At 55.6% G+C, this 21,597-nt stretch overlaps 11 protein-coding genes across 11 annotated transcripts; 8 read left to right on the top strand and 3 right to left on the bottom strand.

The window, feature by feature from the left end:
* Window positions 1-263: 263 nt before the first annotated feature.
* BAUCODRAFT_120662 (uncharacterized protein) lies at window positions 264-1,657 on the top strand (the record flags this gene model as incomplete). The annotated part of the gene is made up of 3 exons (XM_007676091.1): window positions 264-371; window positions 528-686; window positions 761-1,657. The coding sequence occupies 3 exons, from the start codon at window positions 264-266 to the stop codon at window positions 1,655-1,657; spliced, it is 1,164 nt and encodes a 387-aa protein (XP_007674281.1).
* A 223-nt stretch (window positions 1,658-1,880) lies between these two features.
* Window positions 1,881-4,374, top strand: BAUCODRAFT_402284 (uncharacterized protein). Its single transcript, XM_007676090.1, has one exon. The coding sequence runs from the start codon at window positions 2,201-2,203 to the stop codon at window positions 4,226-4,228; it is 2,028 nt and encodes a 675-aa protein (XP_007674280.1). The 5' UTR covers window positions 1,881-2,200; the 3' UTR covers window positions 4,229-4,374.
* Window positions 4,375-7,684, top strand: BAUCODRAFT_402046 (uncharacterized protein). Its single transcript, XM_007676089.1, has 5 exons — window positions 4,375-5,678; window positions 5,888-6,868; window positions 6,986-7,182; window positions 7,252-7,559; window positions 7,626-7,684. The coding sequence occupies exons 1-4, from the start codon at window positions 4,520-4,522 to the stop codon at window positions 7,330-7,332; spliced, it is 2,418 nt and encodes an 805-aa protein (XP_007674279.1). The 5' UTR covers window positions 4,375-4,519; the 3' UTR covers window positions 7,333-7,559; window positions 7,626-7,684.
* A 124-nt stretch (window positions 7,685-7,808) lies between these two features.
* Window positions 7,809-8,222, top strand: BAUCODRAFT_48494 (uncharacterized protein; the record flags this gene model as incomplete). The annotated part of the gene is made up of 1 exon (XM_007675466.1): window positions 7,809-8,222. A coding segment is annotated over one exon (414 nt), but the record flags the coding sequence as incomplete, so codon positions are not given.
* Window positions 8,223-8,345: 123 nt separating this feature from the next.
* BAUCODRAFT_402500 (uncharacterized protein) lies at window positions 8,346-8,810 on the top strand. The gene is made up of 2 exons (XM_007676088.1): window positions 8,346-8,568; window positions 8,623-8,810. Exons 1-2 carry the CDS (start codon window positions 8,486-8,488, stop codon window positions 8,798-8,800), a joined length of 261 nt encoding a protein of 86 aa, XP_007674278.1. The 5' UTR covers window positions 8,346-8,485; the 3' UTR covers window positions 8,801-8,810.
* Window positions 8,811-8,951: 141 nt separating this feature from the next.
* BAUCODRAFT_155024 (uncharacterized protein) lies at window positions 8,952-9,539 on the top strand (the record flags this gene model as incomplete). The annotated part of the gene is made up of 1 exon (XM_007676087.1): window positions 8,952-9,539. The coding sequence occupies one exon, from the start codon at window positions 8,952-8,954 to the stop codon at window positions 9,537-9,539; it is 588 nt and encodes a 195-aa protein (XP_007674277.1).
* A 1,701-nt stretch (window positions 9,540-11,240) lies between these two features.
* On the top strand, window positions 11,241-12,195 carry BAUCODRAFT_65525 (uncharacterized protein; the record flags this gene model as incomplete). The annotated part of the gene is made up of 3 exons (XM_007675557.1): window positions 11,241-11,636; window positions 11,733-11,996; window positions 12,067-12,195. 3 exons carry the CDS (start codon window positions 11,241-11,243, stop codon window positions 12,193-12,195), a joined length of 789 nt encoding a protein of 262 aa, XP_007673747.1.
* A 2,524-nt stretch (window positions 12,196-14,719) lies between these two features.
* Window positions 14,720-16,072, bottom strand: BAUCODRAFT_104435 (uncharacterized protein; the record flags this gene model as incomplete). The annotated part of the gene is made up of 2 exons (XM_007676086.1): window positions 15,428-16,072; window positions 14,720-14,764 (listed from the first exon to the last, which is right to left on the bottom strand). Coding segments are annotated over exons 1-2 (618 nt in total), but the record flags the coding sequence as incomplete, so codon positions are not given.
* A 337-nt stretch (window positions 16,073-16,409) lies between these two features.
* Window positions 16,410-17,675, bottom strand: BAUCODRAFT_22628 (uncharacterized protein; the record flags this gene model as incomplete). The annotated part of the gene is made up of 3 exons (XM_007675272.1): window positions 16,410-17,299; window positions 17,350-17,503; window positions 17,526-17,675. 3 exons carry the CDS (start codon window positions 17,673-17,675, stop codon window positions 16,410-16,412), a joined length of 1,194 nt encoding a protein of 397 aa, XP_007673462.1.
* Window positions 17,676-18,589: 914 nt separating this feature from the next.
* Window positions 18,590-20,599, top strand: BAUCODRAFT_146345 (uncharacterized protein; the record flags this gene model as incomplete). Its single annotated transcript, XM_007676085.1, has 3 exons — window positions 18,590-18,665; window positions 18,724-20,444; window positions 20,501-20,599. 3 exons carry the CDS (start codon window positions 18,590-18,592, stop codon window positions 20,597-20,599), a joined length of 1,896 nt encoding a protein of 631 aa, XP_007674275.1.
* On the bottom strand, window positions 20,584-21,551 carry BAUCODRAFT_401900 (uncharacterized protein). Its single transcript, XM_007676084.1, has one exon. The coding sequence runs from the start codon at window positions 21,280-21,282 to the stop codon at window positions 20,692-20,694; it is 591 nt and encodes a 196-aa protein (XP_007674274.1). The 5' UTR covers window positions 21,283-21,551; the 3' UTR covers window positions 20,584-20,691.
* Window positions 21,552-21,597: the final 46 nt, after the last annotated feature.

Here is a 21,597-nt window from a genome sequence, read left to right as displayed (position 1 = left end):
CACACCGCAACGCTGTCAAGAAAAGAGCAGAGCCTCATCCCAATGTTACGGACCTTCCCCAGGTTGCATGCAGGGACAGGAAGCGGTTGTGGCGCCGACATCCGCAACGGCCCATGTCTCCAATCAGAGACAATTAAAGGTCATATGCCCGAGTCAAGAGTATATCATCGAGCACTGAGATATCTGCTTGTTGCGTGCCTATACCATGTGTGACCGCCGGTAACCCCGTATTGTTCTTTGTTGCTCTACCTTTCGCCACCACCATGACATCCCGCGGCAGAAGTCGAGGCACCTCGAACCAGGATGCCGACGAGGAGCGGCGATTATGGAAGGAGATCAAAGACAAGGCGAGAGAGCTTGACGCTATGGTGGTATGTTCAATGTGTTTTTATGCATGATCCTTCACTGCATAACATATAACGAGCAAGTACGCCTTCACGAAACACTGTCCGTGGATGACGATTTCGGGTGTTGAGGAGCATAAATCGATCGTGCAACATCTTTGACGTGGGCTGACCGTAGCGCAGACACGATCAAACGAGATTGGGACGGAGATTATCGACGTTGAATCACAACAAGCAGCTTTGATCGATGCGGGCAAGCTACCCTCTGCCGCCCTGGACGAGCGGTTAGAGAAGCTGTATAGAGAAAATGTCAAGATATGCGAGGAGTTCCAGCACATCTCCGTAAGTTTGCAAGACTCCCAAAGATGCTCCGGGTATGAGAATTGCATAGCTGAACACCACACCACGCTCTTTAGGAAGGCCAGTCTAACGGCATGAACCTTCTGGACAGCATCAAGGTTCTCGCAGGTCTTAGAGAGGCCTCCGAAGGCGATCTTGCAGCAGCACAAATGCAAGCCAGTCAAAGCCAAACCGGTCGGACTGCAAATGGCAAGCTTGCTCGACCGAAGAAGGGCGCGAATGCCAAAGCTGCTCCTTCTGCGGTGACCGTCGCCACCAACAGCGCCGTCGAGGAAACCGAGCACGAAGTTTCTGCCGCCCCGAGCCCTAAGATCATCCTCGGCTCCGCCGCCAGCAGGCTCAATGCCAAAGACAAAGGCTCCCGGGCAGCAAGCGTCTCCCTGTCCGCCACCCGTGAAGCCAGTGTCAAAGTGGAAGACGGCGCGGAGTCCGTAGCCAGTAGCACGGATGCACCCTCCACGACCACCGGAGGAGCAACAGGAAGCAAAGCCTCCAACTCCGCAAATCGGCCCAGCAATCGCTTAGTGTTGAGGATGGGCGAGATAGTCTTCTGCCGGCACGACGCTAGGAACGTCAAGCCCGGCGGCGAACCTCTCGAGGGCGAAGGGATACTATGTCGTGTGACCAACGTTATTGGCGAGGGCAAACAGCGACGATATGAGGTTCAGGACGCCGACACCTCGAGTCCGGAGCCTGCGACGCCGTATCGGGCGAGCGTGGCGCAGTTGATCCAGATTCCGGCGAGCAATAAAGGACTCAGCGATCTAACGAAGGGGAAGAGTGTGTTAGCGCAATATCCAGATACGACGACCTTTTACAAGGCGGAGGTTTCGGAGCCGTGGAAGGGTGTAAAGCTGGGAGCGGACGCTGAGCCGGGTCTGGTTATCTTGCAGTTCCAAGACGACGAGGCACATAGGGATGTGGAGCGGCGGTTCGTCTTGACTGAGAAGTAGGCGGTCGAGGGACAGACGAGGGCGCCGTATCTGCTGAGGCAGAGGGTCCATTTGTAGCGATGTGAATGGGGTGGAAGAACAAGATTTGGACGAAACCTGATCGTTGTTGGGAAGTGTCGGCGCTACTCTTCGATTGAGAGTTGAGCTTCATCATATGAGTTTGCGTCTACCATGCTTTCCAATACCTGGTATACGCTTGCCTACGTGGAAGTGGAGCTCACTCACGCCTGCGTTTCGCAGAACGTAGCGAGGAGATTGCAGCCATACGTCGCGCAGCTTCCATCAGCAAATGTGGCAAGCAAACGTGCCCTCACGCCTCAGTAGGAACGATGAAGCTACTTTCTGTACCTGGCTACCTCACGGAACCACCAACATACCTTGACCATTGAGAACAGCAGATGAGCTAGGATTACATTGTCAGAAAAGTTCTCAGAGCATCAAATGGTCATTGTCTGGACTTCATCTTTCCCATGCGCGGCATCCTAGTCCAACACACCTTGACGTGCAACAAGCAGTGCTTGCTAGTCTAAGTCAGCATTCATCATGGACATTGTCATGCTACCCATTCTCTGCAACTCGCAGGCTAGAGACCGCGAGGAGATCGTCCAGCCGCCCGTCCGCAGAGACACGCCGGCTCAGAACGAAGCCTTGCCTTGCGCAGTCGAGCATGAGGAACTCAAGGCACGAAGAACTGAGAGCGTGGATCCAGATGCTCATGCAGCCTGTTGCGGCATGGATGTTGATTGGCTTCAAGCAGAGGCGGAAGCATGCAGCTTGTGGCAGGAAGAGAAAGAGGCTGGTACGACGACATCTCCCGACCATTTGGTACGCGGCAAGAGCTTCAGTGAGTCTGACCGAAACGGGATCATTTGCACTGAGCGAGCGCCTTCACCAGAAAAGGAAGCGCACGGTAATACGCACAGCTTGTGGGAATGGCTGCTTGAAGAGTTCGCTGTGACCTCGCCAGGTTGGCCGATTAGAGCAGCAAAGGACCGCACGGATCGCGCTCGGAGTGTCTCGCCATTCATTCTAGGTCCGAACAGCTTGCCTGAAGACGAGCATGCGAGTACGAATGAGGCGAACAGCGACTCACTGGAGCATTCGCCTACGCCACCTCCTCCAGCTTTGCCTTCTACGCCGACAGTGGGCAGCAATAGCGGCTACAGATTCGTGAGCTTCGGCCTCCCAGAACCAGCGACCGAGCAGTCGGTGCTGGCAATGCTGTCTCGTCAGCAGACGCCGCAGCACACGTTTCAAAAACGCGATCATTTTCGCAGCCCACTACTCGCAACTACTGCACTGGTTGCACGCTTGCCAAGCGAGCAAAACCCCAATCCCTTACTAACAACACCATTCAGTCTGCTCCAGCACCTGCAACTGAGCAGCTGCCATGCAGAGATGCGAGCACATCCCTTTCCGCCACTGCCACCGAAGCATGAGATGCCGCCGGAAGAGTTTCAGGTGGCTTTGATGAGTGAAGAGAAGCGGGACACCGTAGGTCAAGATATCGAAGAGGGGCTGCTGAGAAGCATGGGCTGGTCATCCGATGGTCCGATTGACCAGCAGTCTACGCCGCAGACACATTGTCGCACTCTGATGCGTGCCAGGGTCGAGAGTCAGCCGTTTGCTTTTACTGGCAATGCGGCGAGCATTCAATTTGGTTCAGCGCCGAAGGTCAGCAATGAGATCACGTCCCTGCACTTGTCTCCTTCCTGCTCCATTGATCGGTACCACTTGGAGTTTCCGTCGTCTCGTCCGTGGCAGCATGCCCACGAAACTGTGAACCCTGCTCTTGAGGATGAAGGGGTTCAGGTGTCAGATACCCCTTCGCGCCTAAGGAGTTTTGGTGCCATCGATCAACATCCTATCGACTGGGCGCTATACGGCCTGCGGCAAGACCAAGAGGGCAACACACAAGTCGCTGAAGAAGGCGTTGCTGTTTCACCACGGTCAGTATCAGTGGAAAGTAGCCCTTCACACCGTTCACCATGCGCCTCCAGTGTTGGTCCGGCTTGGACAGGCTCACTACAAGACGACCAAGCAGCCGATGCAAGTGTCGCTGTCCTCCCGGGCGATACATTCGGCAGTGCGCCAATGATCCGCTTTGGGGCGACGCCGTCACGTTCATCGCTATCGTCCACTCCAAAGCACTACATGGACCGGCCCTTAGACGGCCCCGTCAGAGATGCTCTGGGCAATGTCCATGCCACCGATGAGGGCATCCTCATCACTACCACGACTCACACCAGCACCACTACCTCTTCACCATCCCCGCACCGCCCAAACACAATCTTCCGCTTCGGCAGCGACAACCCCGACAATCGCCGCTTATTTAAGTCTGACCATTCTCGTTCCCGTTGTCGCTCGCACTCGCGAGGTCGCCAACTAGACAACCAATGTACCGACAAAGCCTCGTGTAAATGGTCCGGCTATGATGGACGCGCGCACTCGCCCAACCCACCCGCCCCGCCTCGCTCCGCCTCCGCGGACCCACTACCGGCTGTAGCAGAATTGGCGCTGGTCATCGATCCGATTGAGCCAGTGGTGCAGAAATTCAAGGAGCTGGCTTAGCAGGCCAAGCAATTAGTAAGGGAGGGAAAGAAGACGACTGCTGCGTTCGCTGCTGCTGGTCTGCATGGAGACGGGCCGGTTCTGGAGCCGGCAGTACATAGAGGGGATCATAACTTGCCAGTTCCCGATCCGCAAACACAGACGGCAGATGATGGTGCGTCCATCGAGACGAGCTCATCTTCGGGATCATCGTCGAACAAAAAGAGCCTGAGAGGCATCCTAAAACACAAATCCTCTGCATCGAGCATAACCTGGAGCCCAGAGCATGACAAGGCTGGCGCGAGCATCAGCATGAACGGTGCTGAAACGCCAGTATGGAAGGCCAGTATCGCCATCCGGGCCAAACCTTCTGTCGTCAACCGGGAACCCAGACCTAGCCGCAGTCTGTCCAGAGTTGCGAAAGCGGCGAGGCGAGCGGCTGATCGAAGTTCGTCCACGAAGCGTCAGGCAGCGCTACCTCCGGAGCTGAAGATGACGAAGCTTGAGCGTGCGCCAGCCAATCTTGTAGAGAGTCCGCACGAGCAGGAGGAGGCCGCAAAGGAGAGGAAGGATAGTCGGAGGGAGTCCGGTCCAATGGAGGAGGGAGAGCACGGAAAAGCTCAATGTGTGATTTTCACCGACGGAGAAGATGCCGGCACTTCCGGTGACCGCCGTCCTGATGTCTCCCGTATACCAACCAGTATTTGCAAAGGCAAGCAGCCAGCGAGCACCGCCAGAACGCCAGTCAGTCCTCGCGGGTTCCAAGAGCCATCATTTCCACCCTCACCTTCGGATGAGGGACGTTCGCAAGGACAGAGGACGAGAACCAGTCCGGACAGAAAGGCGGAACACATCAGAGAACTCGGCTTCGAGCCCACGGAGACCGAAGGCGTATACCTCCGCGCCTCACCCGAGAAGCCTGACCATTCGGTGGAGAGGCCTTCCGTTAGCGAGATGCAGCGCAGAATGAGGGAGTATATGATCGCTCATAGTCGACAGATTGTGGAGAAGGAGCCCGATGGAAGACGTCGAGCCTCACTCATTCCAGCCGGGTGTGAGACTGCTCCCTCGCCAAAGGGAGAGGAGGACCATGGGAAGCTAGCCATAACGTTGACAGGGGCCAGATATCCGCCCGATATAGGAAGTGCTCCTAATGGCCTTCCGCCACCGAACGAGGATAGTCGCAACGTCAGCGCCGGCTCCGATGGCGGGTTCACGGGACGTTCGGCGGGCAAGATCCTGCCAGGAGAGTCCTGCCGCTCGCCTGAACACGCGGCATCCTCCCAACGGCGTGGGAGTGGCAGAGCGGGCTATGAAAACTTCACGCCATTCTGCGCAGGTAATGAGATTGGTATGTCGGTATCGTCAGGCAAGCCAATAGCTGCTGCAGTACCGCCTCAAGTGCCGCCAAGACCGAAGCGGGAAGGCGGGAGTGGTGAAGTAAGGGTGAATATGGGTGCGGCGGAGCAGGGTGCGTGAACTTATTTCCTCCTAGACCCCTAAATTAACCTGCAATGCTCTCCATACTCCCACTCCCACCCCTTCCACATCATCACCACCGCACACCCTTCCCATTCTCATAGTTCTTTTCCCACCGCATATTTCGCTCGCAGAGTAGCTCATCGCAGCACCACCACGTTGGGAAGATGGCCGGCCGGCTGATTTTTGACCGTATTCTAGACGCGCTGCACCACGACGACGGCACGGTTGTGCAGTTGGTGGAGGGGCGGCGGACGGAGCAAGGTGAGTCGGAGCGCGTGCTTGTCGTGACCCCGGGCAGGCAGGGCAGTCAGGCCTTCGGCTTGGCGCCCGGTAGCGGGCGGCAGGAGTACCGCTTTCCTGGCGCTCCCAGCGGCGTTGTCGGCGGAGAGAGGGCGGTGGGTGGGACGGCAGCGGATGGACGTGGCGATGGCGTTGGGAGTGTGGGCGCGGCAGTGAGTAAAGAGGAGGAAGTTCTGCGTGTGCCGCCACCAAGTCCGACACTCCCACCTCGGGAGCTTGGAGAAGAGGTTGAGGAGATGGCGATGATGATGCTTTCGCGGCATGAGAGGCGGGAGCGTAGGCGGGAAAGGTGGGGAAGGAGCGAGGAGAGGGAAGGCTCGAGGGACCGTCACCGCCAGACTCGCAGCCGCAGTCGTAGCAAGACTCCAAAGCCACCGAAGAATAGGATTCCGACGCCCATGCCGCGAGCACTCCCCAGCACCGCGATGGCCAGACCAGTAGCAGAAGAGGGAGAGGAAGAGGAAGAGATGGCGGATAGAACCTACATCCGAGACTACGCGGAGAACACCAGCGATGCCTTCTACACCACCAACGACATGCTGAGGGCGAAGGTCTTCTTACCCATGCCGAGAGCGACGCGCGACATGGCTAGTGCGGCACGTCGTCAAGCTCGCCTGGACAAGTACGGAGACGTAGCATGGGAGGCTCGTGCGGTCTTGCCAGACGGTAGTGGCTATCCAGCTATGCAGAGGCATCTGGATGAGAAGCAGATCAAGGCGTACAAGGAGAGCGTGGAGAAGAGGCAGCAGGAGAACGTGAAGAAGTATGGCGGATACCTCGTCTACGGCCCGGCTGGTGGCGTCGTCAGAGTCACCGAGGAAGGGCAGCGCGTTGGTGGCGAGCTGTTGGTGAAGGCGGAAGAGGAGAAAGAGCGTGAGGGTGAGTGAGTGAAGTGAGGTTGGCGTGAAGTTCCCACGTCAGGTGATGGCGCGACTTCCGCCGCCTCGGCCCGCTTACATGGTCAGAGCTTGTCACGCTAACGCATCGGCATCGCAGAAGCGAGGAAGAACGTCGAAGCGATTGCCGCATTGGACGCTATCGACTACAACAGCGACACGGACACTGACGAGTTGCTGGCCAAGATCAAGGCTGCGTCGTTGATCGATCCCAACTCTACCTTACTCAGCCCGGACCGGGAAATCTACGACCCTGTTAACGCGGAGGCGGAGAAGAAGAAGGACGAAGACGCCAAAGTCCGTCTCGAGACACTCGGTAACACCGACGAATTGTCAATCGACGAACTGCTGGCTAAGATCAGGGAGGCGTCGCTCGACAGTCCGCGCTCTGACAGCCCGGTGTCCGCGATTTACGACCCTGCCGGTGCCGAGGCGAAGAAGCAGTGAAGCGAAGAGCAACCATGGCACAACAGAATGGCGGCGGAATGAACCCCAATGCAGCAGCAATGTACGGTAACAGTGCTGTGATGCCCTCAGCAGGACATTATGCGGACATGCAAACGGTGATGCAGCATATGGAGACTCTGGCGGGCTGGCTGCAGCAGAACCGTGAGGAATGGGCAGGTTTGCAAGAAAGCATTGCAAGGCAGGAGCGGATGGGAGTACTGCAGCACGTGAGTGTTCACGGCACAAAGTTATGTAACGACGGACGTGGTATTGATTGTTGCCATGATTCACAGCAGCAGGATCGTTCCTTACCCGCGCACAGTGAGCGGGCGCTGTTGACGAATGGAGATAGTGAGGGTATGCCTTCTCCTCGCCTGTGACCCCACTCTCCCTGTATAGCGTTCCTGCCTCGTCTAGATCATTGACGCGAAGGCCTTACAGCACCACCGCACCCCGCAGACGACCCCACCCTGCCCACCGTCACCTCCCTGCAATCCGCCCTCAGCACCGCCCATCGCCGCCTCGCCGCCCTCGAAACGCAATCGCGCGAGCACGAAAAGCTACAGACACTCTACGAGTCCACCCTCGCCGAAGCCACCGACCGCATACGCCAATACTGCTTCGAGCAACAAAACCACATCATAGCCCTACACCAACATTACGACGACCTCATTCGCCAAAGCCGAGAAGAAACACTCGAAGCGCATATAACACACCAACGATGGCAAGAAAGCCTTTCCCGCCTCAGCGGGCAACTGCGCGAAGCGTTCAAGAGTCGAGAGCAAGAGAGACGGCCGTGGGTGGGCAAATTGAGGGCCATGAGGGAGGAGAACAAAGTGTTGAGGCGGATGGCGGGATGGGAGCCGTTACCACCTGATAGTGAGGAAGAGGATGAAGAGGAGGGAGGAGGGCGGCCGGTGATAGGGCCACAAAGCGAGAGGGTTGGGAGTATGGAGAGGGTGGTGGGTGGTGAGAGGGTTGAGGCGGGAGGCGGAGGGGTGGGTGAGGGGAGGGAGGGGGTGGGGCGGTGATTGCTGGGTTGGCACGGGCTTTTTGCAGGCAATCAGGTGTCTGAAGTACGGGAGACCGGTCGAAAAAGTCCTTGCTGAGCCCTAACGCGCCTCACACTCTGTCAAAGACGGAAGCATTGTCGATGAAAGCATTGTCGCCGAGCTCTTGTCGTCGTATTGCGGCCACGCGCATTACAATGCCTGCTTTTCATGCAGGCTGCAAGAGGTACGTATGACCGTCCTGCGACAACGTGAGCAAACCACTGATTTAGCGTTAGAGCGTACCGAAAGGCTCGTTTAAACACAAACTATCCGCTCAATACGAGCACACGCCATTGTCTTCACTCACGTTGCAGCATCCGCAATTACAACTCCTACGCTGTGAGCTGCGTGATACGTTTGTCAACAGGCCTATCTGCAGCTACGATGCGTGCGTCCGCAAACACATTTTGTATTGAGGCAGAACGCTGCCCGAACGTCAAGCAAGCGCGTGGAGTCTGACAGACGTTGGTGAGTCTTCTACTTCCGTACATATCATCCGGCGTTACAGCCTGTCTCTTCTACTTCATTCTCATTGCACACTGCCTTCATGACGTCAATCTTCTTGCCATGTTCAACAGAGGAGATTTCGGCAGAGGAAGCTCTGGTAGAGGTCGAGAAGATGAGAAGGATGACAGTGTGGGCAGCGGAAGTAGCAGGGGTAGTCGTTGGGGGAGAGCCAGAGGCAGAGGCAGAGGCAGAGGCAGCAGCGGATCTGGGAATCCGGAAGATACTAACAACCCGCCCGTCGCCAGCCCGGCGACTTTCACCTTCCCCAATCCGAGTGCCCCATCCTTCACTCCGTCTCACACCTTCGGTGGTGAACCAACAGCCACGTTCACCCAGAATCTTCCGACACATTTGCGAGGACCAGAGATCACGACCGAAGCAGTCCCATTCGACTCTCAGCAAGTCTTCGACAACATCAACGAGCATGTGAAGCCTACCCGGCCGGGCAAGACGTTGAGCGATGCTGATGTGGACAACGTCAAGAAGGATCTCGGCTTGCGTGTTGCTTTCGCTAAGCCCTCACCCGGCCACAGAGAGATCAAGGTTGCGACCAACTACTTCAAGCTTAACGTCCCGGAGCGACTTTATGTTTACGTGGTTGAGATGTTCCGTGACTTCACGCTGACATATTCGTCCATCATGGTGTAGAAGAGGGTCGACAGAGAGGCGATCATGTCAGTCCTTAGACTATACGAACCGGAACTTTGCGAGAGCAAGACATGGGTATCCGACGGCGATTTGATCTGGTCCACCGAGGAGTTGTGGAAGGGCCAGAAGGTAGTACGAATCCTTGATCTGGAGCTCACGCAGAAGTATGCGGCAACGGTCGAGAGACGTGGCATCCCACCGCCTTGGCCACGCAATTGCCCTCTGGACTATCGCAATGAGTGCAACGACCTGCTCCCTGTTCAGCGGATCGACATCAAACTTCTGCATGTCATTGAGTGCCGAAAGTCAATTGGAGAATTGGTGCAGATACCGAAGAACAACAACTACAAGAAGAGCGAAGTGGCAATCATGGTCCGCGGTCTGAATGCCATGCTCAGCAACGACGCTCGCAAGAATCGCCGCTTGGCCCTGACTTTCAAAGGTGGCAACAAATACTTCAACAACGCCGTGCGTGCCAGTCTTGGAGATCAGTATGACCTTGCTCAAGTGTTGAGCGGATACTTCTTGTCCACTCGTCCAGGCATGGAGCAGCTCTTACTCAACATTAACACTGCTCATTCACCCTTCTGGATGCCAGTCACCGTCGAGGAGGTCATCACTAGGAACGAAGGAATGAGTGCCGATGCTCTCAAGGCACTTCTGAAGGGCATCAGAGTCCGCGTCAACAACAGGGCTCCTCATCATGAAAAAGTTTCCACTGGCGACATTCGCTTCATCGTCACATACGACGGGTTCGGCCACGACATTCCGCTGCATACCGGTTCCCAGCAGCACCCTGATCCACTTACTATTGTCAGTTTGCCGGCCGCCGCGTTGACGATCGTTGAATTCCAGCCATACGGTGGCGATCTCGCTCCCGGTCAAGTCACCGGCATGATCCAACATTCGCGCCGTGACCCCAAGGTCAATGCTGATTCCATCGCGGATGGTGGACTGGAGATGTTTGGTCTCGAGTCACCTGACCAAACCGAGCTGTCTCCCTTTAGCGGTCTAAGCACCGGTCAGCACTTGCTAGGCGTGCAAGCGATGTACTTGGAAACCCCGAAGATCATGTACCATTCCAGCGGTACGGTCACGGAAGCTGCAGTCGACGCAGCAAGCTGGGACCTGCAGAACGTTCGTTTCGCTGTCACACCAGGCGTTTCCAAGCTCCGATTCGTGAACCTATCAAAGGGAGAAGTGACCGAGCCACAGTCCATCACTACCCCAACCACTGCTAAGGGACGTCAACTGAAAGAGACTTACCTTGACTACGCATTCCGCTTGGTCCGCACGGCCTTGCAGCTCCACAATGTGGGTCGGTTGAAGACCGCTGATGGCGCTGATGCTGTGTGGGAATCGGCGGGAACCAAACTCTTCTACAACAACATCGATCTCCGTCAGAGAGCGCAACACAACCCAGCTTACGAGCTAGCTCTCAATCAAGTGCTCAAGCGAGCTTCGGGATCCCACGACCCAGTTCTAATTCTGCTGCAGGGCAAACACCAAGACACGTATGCATACATCAAGCGTGTGGCCGAAATGCCGCTCGGGCTTCACACCATCATGCTCGTTGCCGTAGAAAAGAAGCTGGAGCGATTCGGCTCACAGACTGCCTCCAACATCGCCCTGAAGTACAATATGCGCGCGCTTGGAACTAACCATCACTTCACCCAGGCTAACATGGAGCCTTTGACACGCATGGACCCGTGGACACAGAAACAACGCACCACCATTGTCATTGGTGCAGATGTTACGCATCCTGGTGTTACTTCGGCAGAAGGCACGCCGTCCATTGCCGCCGTCGTTGGCAGCGTTGACGACCAGTTCACGCAGTTTCCGGGCTCTACGCGTTTGCAGCGCAGCCGCAAGGAAGAGATCGTTGAGTTGGGTGATATGGTCAAAGAGTGTCTCATCGACTGGGCAGTAAAGCACGAGGACAAGCTACCCACCCATGTCCTCTTCTACCGTGATGGCGTCTCCGAGTCGCAATATGAGGCGCTGCGCAATTACGAGATTCCACAGATCAAGCAGGCTTTCAAGTGGGCGCAGGAGTATCTCGAATCGAAGCGGAAGCCAGAAAGGAAGCCTTCTGACGTGATCGATGCGGACAGGAACCCGTTGCCAAAGCCGAAGGATGCAAACGCCAACAATCCTGCGTTCGAGATCAAAGGCGACGTCAACAAGCTCAAGCATGACTTCAAGTTGATTTACGTGGTCGTTGGCAAGAGGCACAACACGCGCTTCTACCGGCTGAACGAAGAGGACAAGATTCGCGGAAGGAAGAACAACCCGAACTTGAAGCCTGGTTTTGTCGTCGACACCGTCATCACTCACTCACACAGTTTCGACTTCTACCTGCAGTCTCACAACCCCATTGTCGGCACTGGCAGGGCGGCTCACTACTTCGTCCTGAAGAACAACATGGACTTGACTGACAAGGAGTTGCAGCAGGTGGTGAGTCTTCGACCTTCATTCCTTGACTTCACGCTTGATGCTCATCTACTGACTGCGTTTGCTAACACAGACGCACAACTTCTGCTATGCCTACTCTCGTGCGACCAAAGGCGTCTCGTACTGCGCCCCCGCTTACTACGCCGACCGGCTCTGCGATCGCGGGCGTGCCTACCTTCGTCACTGGCTCAAGCGTAGGTAGGACAGCAATCGGTCCTCTGGATACCGCCATACCCGGGATCGCAGGATCAGAGGCGACAATTACGAGAAGCCACAGGATTACAACACGGAGGTTGCGGCATCCTTGCGCGATCAAGCGTACTGGCGCCCTCAAGTCGTCAACGCTCCCGTGAACGCCAAGCCAACCAAGTACGGCTTCCTTCGCCGCAACCCGTGGCATGAGAACATGGACGAGGCCATGTTCTACCTTTGAGCTCGCTCTTGCGGCTCGTTCTGTCTTTACCGGAGCTTTGCAGGGTGTCTTGGCGTACCAGTCCGGCTGGCTGCCATTCGGAAGTTGTGTACGCGGTATGTTCTTACTGTACAGTACGCGTAATAGAATGCGAGCTTGGCGTTGCCGACATTGACATGGCGACAGGCGAGATGACATGAACAGGTGGTATAACAGTTCGGCTGACTGCCAAAACTACATCCGTATTCTAGCCATCAGGCGAAGCACATTCTGTGCGACCTCATAGCACTCCCTTCACTTCTTGTGCTTATTAACCCGGTTTGCTCGAGCGTGACTCCAGTTTCCGCGGCTTCTTGCGCTCTTCCTTCTGCGTTGTTGGAACCTTCTGTTGACCGGGCGCTGGAGTCTTGCTCGCCGGATTTCGTGGTTCCAGCTTTCTTGGGCTCCGTTTTCCGGAAGACACACTGCCTGATGCGCTCTTTGTACCTGATGGCGTTCCTGTCTTTGCTGGCTCAGGAGCTGAGGGTCTGCTGGGCGGTGTCCGAGCACCACCGCTGGTCGTCGGTTGAGGTCTCAGCTTCTCGGAACTCACGCTGCTGGTGGTGCTCTTTGTAGCTGGCAGGGACGCCGTCTTCGATGGCGCTGACGCCGACTTGTCATCGGGCTGCTTTTCGGTACCACTGACCTTGGGCTGAAGCTTGCGCGGCTTGCGCTTCACTGAAGCCTCAGACGAGCCGTCCTTCTGTCCGGGTTCTGATGGTTTCTGCGGTGCACCCTTCGTCTCACTTTCCGTTTCCTTCGCTTGCTTTGCAAGAGTTGGCTGTGATGCTGGAGGCTTGTTCCTGTTGGGCACTGACTTCGACCGCTCACCGTCTTGCTTCTGCGCATTCGATGCTTGTTGGGGCGGCGATGAGCTCTTGGTCTCGGTATTCAGCCTGGTCGTCTGCTGCTTCTGCGTTGACGGTGGAGCTGCCGTCTTGCTCCGGCTTTGTTCTAGCTTTGGTGGCTCACGGTCTTGCTGTTGCATATTCGTCGCTTTCTGGGCCTGCTGCGAAGTCTTGGTCGCCATCTTCCGCTGAATCGCCTGTTGCTTCTGCACCGATGATGGTGCTGCAGTCCTGTTCAGGCTCGGCTCTGACTTCGGCTGTGCCCCGTTTTGCCGCTGTCCTTCTGTCCGTGTTGGCGGCTGTGTCGGGCGCTTCGTCTCAGCTTGCGGCTGCTTTGCCTGCTTCTGGTTTGTCGATGATGCAACTGGGGCATTGCTTTGGCTCGGCTTTGGCTTGACTTGCTTGCCATCTCGAAAGTCTGAAGGTCTGTTGGGCTTACTCCGTTCATCGCTCGACGACGCCTGCATTTGTGACGAGCGTTCCGGTCCAGACTGTACCTTCTTGGCCTGTTCCCTCTGCGGTGGGGAGGGATCTGATGCTTTGCTTTGGCTTGGCTTCGGTTTCGACGTCTCTCCGCGCTTGACTTCTGTTGACTCGACGGGCTGGACATCACGGCTTGCGGATTCCTGCTCATCTTGCTTGGCTTTTCCCGTTGTAATCGTGTGGCCACGGCCTTTGTCGTTCGCTTGGTCGGTACTTTTGCGACCGTGGTGTTCATCTTCGAGCTCCTCGATACTAGGCTTTTGTACATCTTGGTCACGCGGACTTTGATGGATATCGTTCTGCTGTTCTTCGTTCTCCAGATCAGCCTCTTCCCCTTTTCCAACTTCTTCGTTCGGTTCCTCACGAGCCTCCTCAACACTCTCGCCGTCGGCATCTACATCTGCTTCGTCACCGGGCTCCTTGTCCATTTCTTCATCTGCCCCATCCCCCTTCGCGTCGTCACCAATCGGTCCGGCCTCGTTTGCTGCTTTGTCATGTTCGTCGGCTCGTCCTTCAGGCTCACCGGCGTCATGAGCTTCGTCTCCCGCAGCCACGTCCTTACTTCGCTCCTCGGTCTGTAACGGCGCCTCGCCTTGATAGTCGTTCCGTTTATCAGCTTCTCCAAACCCCTCCGCATCATCGACCCGTTGCTTGACCTGATCAACACTCTGATCGTTGACCGCCTTCTTCGCTGCCTCCGTCACGTCTGCCTGTGCGCCGTGAACCTTGTCGTCTGGCGTTCCTGCATCTTCACGCCCTTCATCGACATACCCTTCTACCTTCTCCGCGGCTTTACGCCGTTCTTCTTTGGCCGCTTTCCCCTCAGCTTTATCGTCGCTTTCCTCATCAACATTAGGTGCGTTCTTCTTGTTATCCTCTGCGGAACTGCCGTCTTCGTGCTGCTCCTTGTCTTCTTGCGTCTTCGAGCTCCACGTAGGCATTGACGGCAGGTATGACGATGCACTGCTAGCCCAGGACCTTCCCTCCTCCTCGCCGTTTTTGGCATTCTGAGGCTTGTCCTCATGCTCGTTAGGGTCATCATCTTGCTTCTCAGAGGCATCGTTGTCCGCATCCTTTGGCTTCCCGGATCCATGTTCCTGCTCGTCAGGCCTAACCTTATGTTTGTCCGAGGTGTCTCCCGGTTGCTTCTGACTCTCCTGTTCCTCCTGCTCACCACTATTTTGCTTGTTGCCGTCTTGCTTGTTGCCGTCTTGCTTGTTGCCGTCTTGCTTGTTGCCGTCTTGCTTGTTGCCGTCTTGCTTGTTGCCGTCTTGCTTGTTGCCGTCCTGCTTGTTGCCGTCCTGCTTGTTGCCGTCTTGCTTGTTGCCGTCTTGCTTGTTGCCGTCTTGCTTGTTGCCGTCTTGCTTGTTGCCGTCTCGCTCGTTGCCGCTTCCCATATGCGTCTCTTCGTCCTTTTTTGGCTTCGCGCCTTCGCCTTCATCGTGAAGGTCTGTATTCTTTCCATTGGCATCTCCAGCCTGATGCGACTCCTCCTTGGCCTGCTTTTTCCCAGCATCTGGTTGCGCCTTCTTCTTGCTGGGAGTCTCCGCCTTGTGACTGCCGCTCGATGACACGAATGACGAAGCGTACTGTGTCCAACTCCGCTTGTGCCCGTCACTCTCATGAGCGCCTTTACCAGCACCTCCGCCGACAGCGACACCTGCGCCGGAGCTGAGTTTGCCCAGCTCCTCATCATTCGGCATCTCCGTGTCCTTCACGCCGTTCAACATCTTTTCCAGCGTGCCCTTCTGCTGCTCAGTAGCCTCCCATCCCGGGATATTACCCGTAACCTTCTGAATGCCACTGCCAGCAATATCGCCCAGTTTAATGAACGGTCCATTCAGCGCTCCCACACCTGTCCCTACTGCGCCTCCAACTCCACCAGTGAGAATGCTCGTCAAGCCTCCGACAAGCGTGCCTGTGATCGTGCCCAGCGTTGCACCAGTGCCTACACCCAGACCTGAGCCCGCCAGCAGACCTTGAACAGTGCCGGATTGCAAGTATTTGGCAACCTTGCCGAAAGACTCGGCCTCCACCTGCTTGTTCAGCGAATCCTTCAGTAGCTTCTGCCGTTCCTCCGGGTCGACAGCACCTGCCGCGGCCTGCGAGAGGTCTTTGGACTGCTTCTGCAGCTCTTGCGCTTTCTGCGCGGCCTTGGAAGACTCTTGTTTGCATTCTTGGTCAGATGGTCCGCCAGACTCGGCGTCCTTCTTTTGGCCAGCCATTACGAAGCATCAAGGGGAGTGCAGTGTACAGAGCTACGAGATGAGGAAAACTGATACAAGCTACTGTACGAGGGAGGGGTGCTGTGCGCGTCAATGTCGAGCGAGCAGAAAGGTACTATACCTGTTAAATATTTCACGTCGTACCTCGCTGTAAGAGACGCGTTACTCAGTCGCTGGATAATGTTGGTACTGTTCATCACGCGAGCGCATAAAGCAGGTGACGTGACGTAGGAGGCAGGAGAGTTCGACATAGAGTTCAGACTGTGCTTGATGAAGCCGTCTTGCAACTGCTGTTACTGAATAGTTTCATAGCCGCAAGTTATCGTGATGCTACAGATGGCATTGTGCCTTCAGTATCGACAGTAAAAACGCGTCCGCCGTTCGACAAGAACTTGCGGCTGCCTGTCAATCACTTTGCCGAGATCGCAAGCGTATATGCGGCGATTGGGATAGCGAACATCCTTCGCCAACTCGTCATGAAATTTAGACCCGAAATGAGTATTCTAATCGCATGCCAACTTGCACTGCTTCCAAATCTCGCCATTCTTAACCCAGCAGTTGAGTGGGATGACACAATCGAGGTATCGTGTTCCATGACTTTGTAGGCCTCGATCTTCAGTTCCATACCCCTGTTAGTGGCTGTGAATGTGAAGGCGGGTTGCACCTCGATATCCAAAAGCTCCTGAGGAGCAATCGAGAACTCCATATCACTGTAATCCACTACGGCTCCGGAGTGAGCAAAGTCCTGAGGCGAGGTTGCCAAAACGCCGAAACCCCAGCAACGTTCATGAGAAACTGCCCGGCAAGGCCAATCTGTTTTCTGCGCTCGCCATGCAAAGATAGATTGATCGTCACTCTGCTTGACAACCTCCAAATGCAGGCGTGTGAATGCCTTTTCACCCTCTCCGTAAAGCAGTGGGATGTTGATCTGCAAAAGTCCCATCAGACTGTACGCTATATCTTCCACCCATGTTGCCGTCCGAGGTGCGGCCCAACTCATCTTTTGTGCAACGCTTGCACCCGTCGCGACTTCGGCCCCACGAAATATGTTACAGTCGATGCCTGTAATGGCTTGGAGTTCGGCGATCCAATGCTCAGTAGGGTTTACGGACAGGGAGCTATTGTCTTGATGCTTCGCATGCAAACAAAAGAGCTTGTCTAGTAGTCGCACTGTTTCCCATTCGCTGTTGCAGAATTCTAATACATAGGGAGCGAGTAACTCCTGCAAAATCCAAGATCGGGTGAACCAAGTGCTTTGTCGAAGCTGGTGTCTTAGTAGCTGGTTGTCATCGTGAAATCCTGCCGGCATGTCCACCGGGTAGACGCAGCACACTTTTTACTGTTCGTACCAATCCCGAATTGAGTTAATCGCCTCCGAAAGTTCAGCACTGCTCCGCTTGTCGATGCAGCAGGTAGCATTCCAGGCCTTTCGGTGACCACGTAGGCGTGCCCAAGCACAGAATTCCAAGATCTTCCGGTAGCCCGACTTCTCTCGAGTTTGACCTACGCGGTAAGCTTCACACACTGTGAGCATCTCCCGCGGTCGGAGGGTCAACTCATACTCCTCGTAAGACACCTCGTCCGCCTGCCAATGGTGTGAAAGTATGGCATACTCGGAGCCTTGCACGTCGAATGTCTCCACGAATTGCAGAGTTTCGGTATCGATGAGTCTCATAGAGAGTCGGCTGGAGCGTGAGTCTGTGATACACCCGCGTTACGCCTTATGCTGAAGATCAGTGCGGATGTAGTGCGGACGGAAGTGGGCAGCCTCAAGCATGGTAGCAAGGCTGAGCTAGCGCCACGCTGCTTGTTCGACCAATCAATGACTGCCTGAAGGCTTCTGGGTATCGCCGCAGTACATACCATGTCAGAAGTAGCATTTTAGTCAGATCGTTCCCAGGTTGGTGCTGCATATCTTTCAAAAGCCGGCGGCAGCAAAGCTGGACGACGATACAGCTAAGCAGTCATCCTGTGATTGCGAACCATATGCCCAGCATGACCAAGTAGAAAGATCGTAGATCGTGAACTCCTGTAAGCCGGCATTATCGTCCCATATCTATCTGTGTTGGCGTTCGAACAAGCGCGGATAATATCAAACCTCTTCCCATGCTCCTCGGCCTACCTTGAGTGAATACGCGGTGCAAGTGAACAGGCAGCAGAAGCTAGACGGCGAGCTGACATTCTGACGGAAGGGAAGATGATGTCGGATCAAGCAGAGAGCGAGACTGTCCGAATGATCGAGCAGAACAGAACAACGAGAGCTGTGACTCAGGACATTGGGTTGTGCACACTACGAGCTCCTCGCGGGTTAGGCTGAGGTGAGTCCACGGCTTGTAGCATGTTGTTGCTAACCACCTTGGCCCTGGGTGTATGCATCATGCTGCGAGAAAGAAGAGGAGTTCGTTGTTGGGCGTGAGAAGGGATGTGCTTCCCGACATGAGGTACGTCACGCTGTGGCGGGAACAGCCGCGTCGCGGTTTCGCAATGCTCCCCAGCAACCTCGCGGCCTTGGGGGAGGAGGCTCGATAGAAAGCTGCATACAAGCATTGGCACGACTGTGTCGTTGTTCTACTTCGGCAAAATCACAACATGTGGGACGACGAAGACAACAACCCTTACGGCTCGTTCCATCGCCGCGACTCCGAGACTTCAGACGTACCTGAGCGTGAGTAGAACACCCTAGCTCGTCTTGTAGGGAAGTAGAGCTCATATATTCGCTATAGAATACCGAGCATCAACACCTCCCTCCGGTCACTCTTCACCCGATCAGCCAGCTTTCATATCCCGACCGAGCGATCTTAGTGACGAGGAGTTCGATGACGACCGACACCATGCACCAAAGGTCCAGCCCAAGGAAGGCGGTTATGACAGTCGCATAGAGCAGATACTTTACGAACACCCGGACCTGGAGATACAGATCATACATGCAGGTAAGAACTCCGAGGGCGGCGGCAATTTCATCACGTACACCATTCGCACGGGCGAAATCGAGGTCAGGCGACGGTACAGCGAGTTTGCTTCCTTGCGGCAGACGTTGGTGAACTTGCATCCTACTTTAGTCATCCCACCCATACCTGAGAAGCACAGTATAGCAGACTATGCAGCGAAGCCGACGAAGGCGAAGGAGGATGCAGGTGTCATTGAGTTGCGGAAGCGAATGCTGGCAACCTTCCTCAACAGGTGCAAGAGGATGAAGGAGGTGCGAGAGGACGGCGTGTGGTGGCGCTTCTTGGATCCTAATGTGAGCTGGAGTGAGGTGCTGCACTCGCACCCGGCGGCCAGTATACCGAAGAACAATCTCAAAGCACCACCACTCGACCCAGCCAATCCGACACCGGCGCACGCTTGGCTACCAGTACCCTCCCAAAGCGCGAAGCTACGATCGACGTCTACATCTTCTGGCACGCCTTCAGGACCGCCTCCGCAGTCAACCCTCCCTTCAGCAGCAGCACATTCGCAACCCGAGATCCAGTATGCTCGCTTTCCATCTTCGAGTCAAGGTCTTAGTGAGGACCATCTTGACCCGTTCTTCTCTTCATATGAAAACTCATCGAAAGAGTTGGAGACATTACTTACCGGCAGCATGGAGAAAGTGAATCAGAGACTGTTACGCCACTTGTACAGTCTTGGTGACGATCTGATGGACCTCGGGGCGCGCTACAATGCCTTCTCGCTTAGTGAGCAGAATGCCTCCGTTGCACATGCGATCGAAAAGACTGGTCAAGCATGCGACTTCACCTATATCCAGAGTAGAGATCTGAGTAGCGGGCTGAGCGCAGGCTTTGCCGAGCCGATGCGAGAGAGTGCGCAGTTTGCAGGTGTCGTACGTAGCGTTCTGCGGTATCGTGTGCTCAAGCGCGTACAAGAAGAGATGACGCGCGACGAGCTGGAGAAGAAACGATCGAGTCTCGACGCGCTTGAGCGAAGCGAGGCCGAGGCGAAGAGGATCGAACAGTACATGACCAGTTCAGGCATGTACACACAGCAAGGTCCTCCGCCCAGACGCAGCGCAAGCACCGGCAGCAACCGTGACCGGCAGCCACCATCGGAGGAGGCGACGGACAACACATCCGTAGACAGCGACTTCCCACCAGGCATGCACGGCGGTCAGGTACCAAGCGCGCAGCAAGGTGGACCGCAACATGATCAGTCATATGCCAGCCCGCCCAACTCGCCACCCAATGGCGCCAACAAACGGGCGAGCGGTATTGGGAACAAGCTTTTCGGCCGAATCTCAGGCTTCACGCATGCGATCCAGGGTGTGACCGATCAGGACCCGGAGCGGGCGAGACGAGATGCATTGGGCAAGACGAAAGAATCTCTCACGCAGCTGGAGCAGGCATTGGAAGTGGCGCAGAAGGACGTCAAGGATGCCTCTAGCGGCGTGCTCGAAGACCTAAAGAGGTTCCAGTCGCAGAAGGAAGATGATCTGCGCATGTACATGGTGAGTGCAATCATTTTGCGGCTTCAATAACGATGGAGTGCTGACATGGCGTGTAGCTAAACTTCGCCAAATGCCATGTCGAGTGGTCCAAGCGGAGCCTTGACGAGTGGCAAAAGGCCAAGGTTGAGATCAACAAGCTCAGCATCGAAGGCTAATGGTCGGAATATCTTGCACCACAACAGTAATGATAACAGTCGGCATAGCGAGCGAATCATTTTTGGTTTACCAAACCGTACCATCGAAAGCGCTAAGCAGTCAACTGATCCCACTTCATCGCCAACACCAACTCCGCCTCCACCCTCTTCCCCTCCACCTCCACCGACCTCTCCGTACTCCTAATCTTCCCCGTCTCAAACCCCGCAGACTCGAGCACATCACTCAGACTCTGCACTCTACCTTTGCTCTGCTTGACAATCCGATCTCTCAAGTCCGTCTCCTCGGCCCCAGCATCGCCCTGCTTCTTCAGCGCGATCACGACAGCGATACCTTTAGGCTGCAGAGCATACTTGGCCCACTTCATAATCTCCATGCACGATCTACCGTCTTCGGCGCTGACGTCCGTGATGGCGTGAGAGAAGTAGTCCATCTTCGCCATCAGGCCGTCCATGGGTTCTGATGTGATGTTGGGGCCAAGTTCCGAGGTTTGCGAGTCTTTCGAGACGACTGTGAACTTCGGTCCGTAGGGCGTTGAGATGTCTTTGACTTGCTCTGCGACATGTTTGGCTACGGTGGCGGAGGTGCAGAGGATTTTGGAGCTGCCGTCTATGCTTATGCGGTCACGGTATTCGGAAAGCACGTCGGCTAGAATGGCGAGGCCGGTGGCTTCGTTACTCGTCATGATTGGTGTTGCTATAGCTTACAGTCTTCTCCGAGCGCGATAGGTAAAATATCGCCGTGTGTTCCTGGTCCTCTTACCAAGCGATCGACGAGGGTTCGATGATTGCACAGACGGTTGTGAGGAACGCTCCGCTGGACCGAGAAGCTACATGTACGTTGGTTTCGCCATAATAACCATCACATAGGTATGAGAGTTTGTTCGACAGAATGATGGAAGATACCATGGTTGATCGATGATGTTCATGAAGAGCTACGAGAAGCCGCATGCTATTGTGGCATCGGACGACATAGTGCACCCTCCACCCTACGAAAGCAA

The sequence above is a fragment of the Baudoinia panamericana genome, assembly GCF_000338955.1.
Source record: "Baudoinia panamericana UAMH 10762 unplaced genomic scaffold BAUCOscaffold_3, whole genome shotgun sequence".
NCBI lineage: Eukaryota > Fungi > Ascomycota > Dothideomycetes > Mycosphaerellales > Teratosphaeriaceae > Baudoinia > Baudoinia panamericana.
This window is presented reverse-complemented; position numbering and strand designations above follow the sequence as displayed.

Coding starts and splice junctions, on each gene's coding strand:
- BAUCODRAFT_402284 (XM_007676090.1), top strand. CDS start 2,201: ATGGACATTGTCATGCTACCCATTCTCTGCAACTCGCAGGCTAGAGAC.
- BAUCODRAFT_401900 (XM_007676084.1), bottom strand. CDS start 21,282: ATGACGAGTAACGAAGCCACCGGCCTCGCCATTCTAGCCGACGTGCTT.
- BAUCODRAFT_402500 (XM_007676088.1), top strand. CDS start 8,486: ATGAAAGCATTGTCGCCGAGCTCTTGTCGTCGTATTGCGGCCACGCGC. Junction 8,569..8,622: donor TTTCATGCAGGCTGCAAGAG/GTACGTATGACC, acceptor TTAGCGTTAGAG/CGTACCGAAAGGCTCGTTTA.
- BAUCODRAFT_402046 (XM_007676089.1), top strand. CDS start 4,520: ATGAACGGTGCTGAAACGCCAGTATGGAAGGCCAGTATCGCCATCCGG. Junction 6,869..6,985: donor AGAGGAGAAAGAGCGTGAGG/GTGAGTGAGTGA, acceptor TCGGCATCGCAG/AAGCGAGGAAGAACGTCGAA. Junction 7,183..7,251: donor AGAAGGACGAAGACGCCAAA/GTCCGTCTCGAG, acceptor AAGATCAGGGAG/GCGTCGCTCGACAGTCCGCG.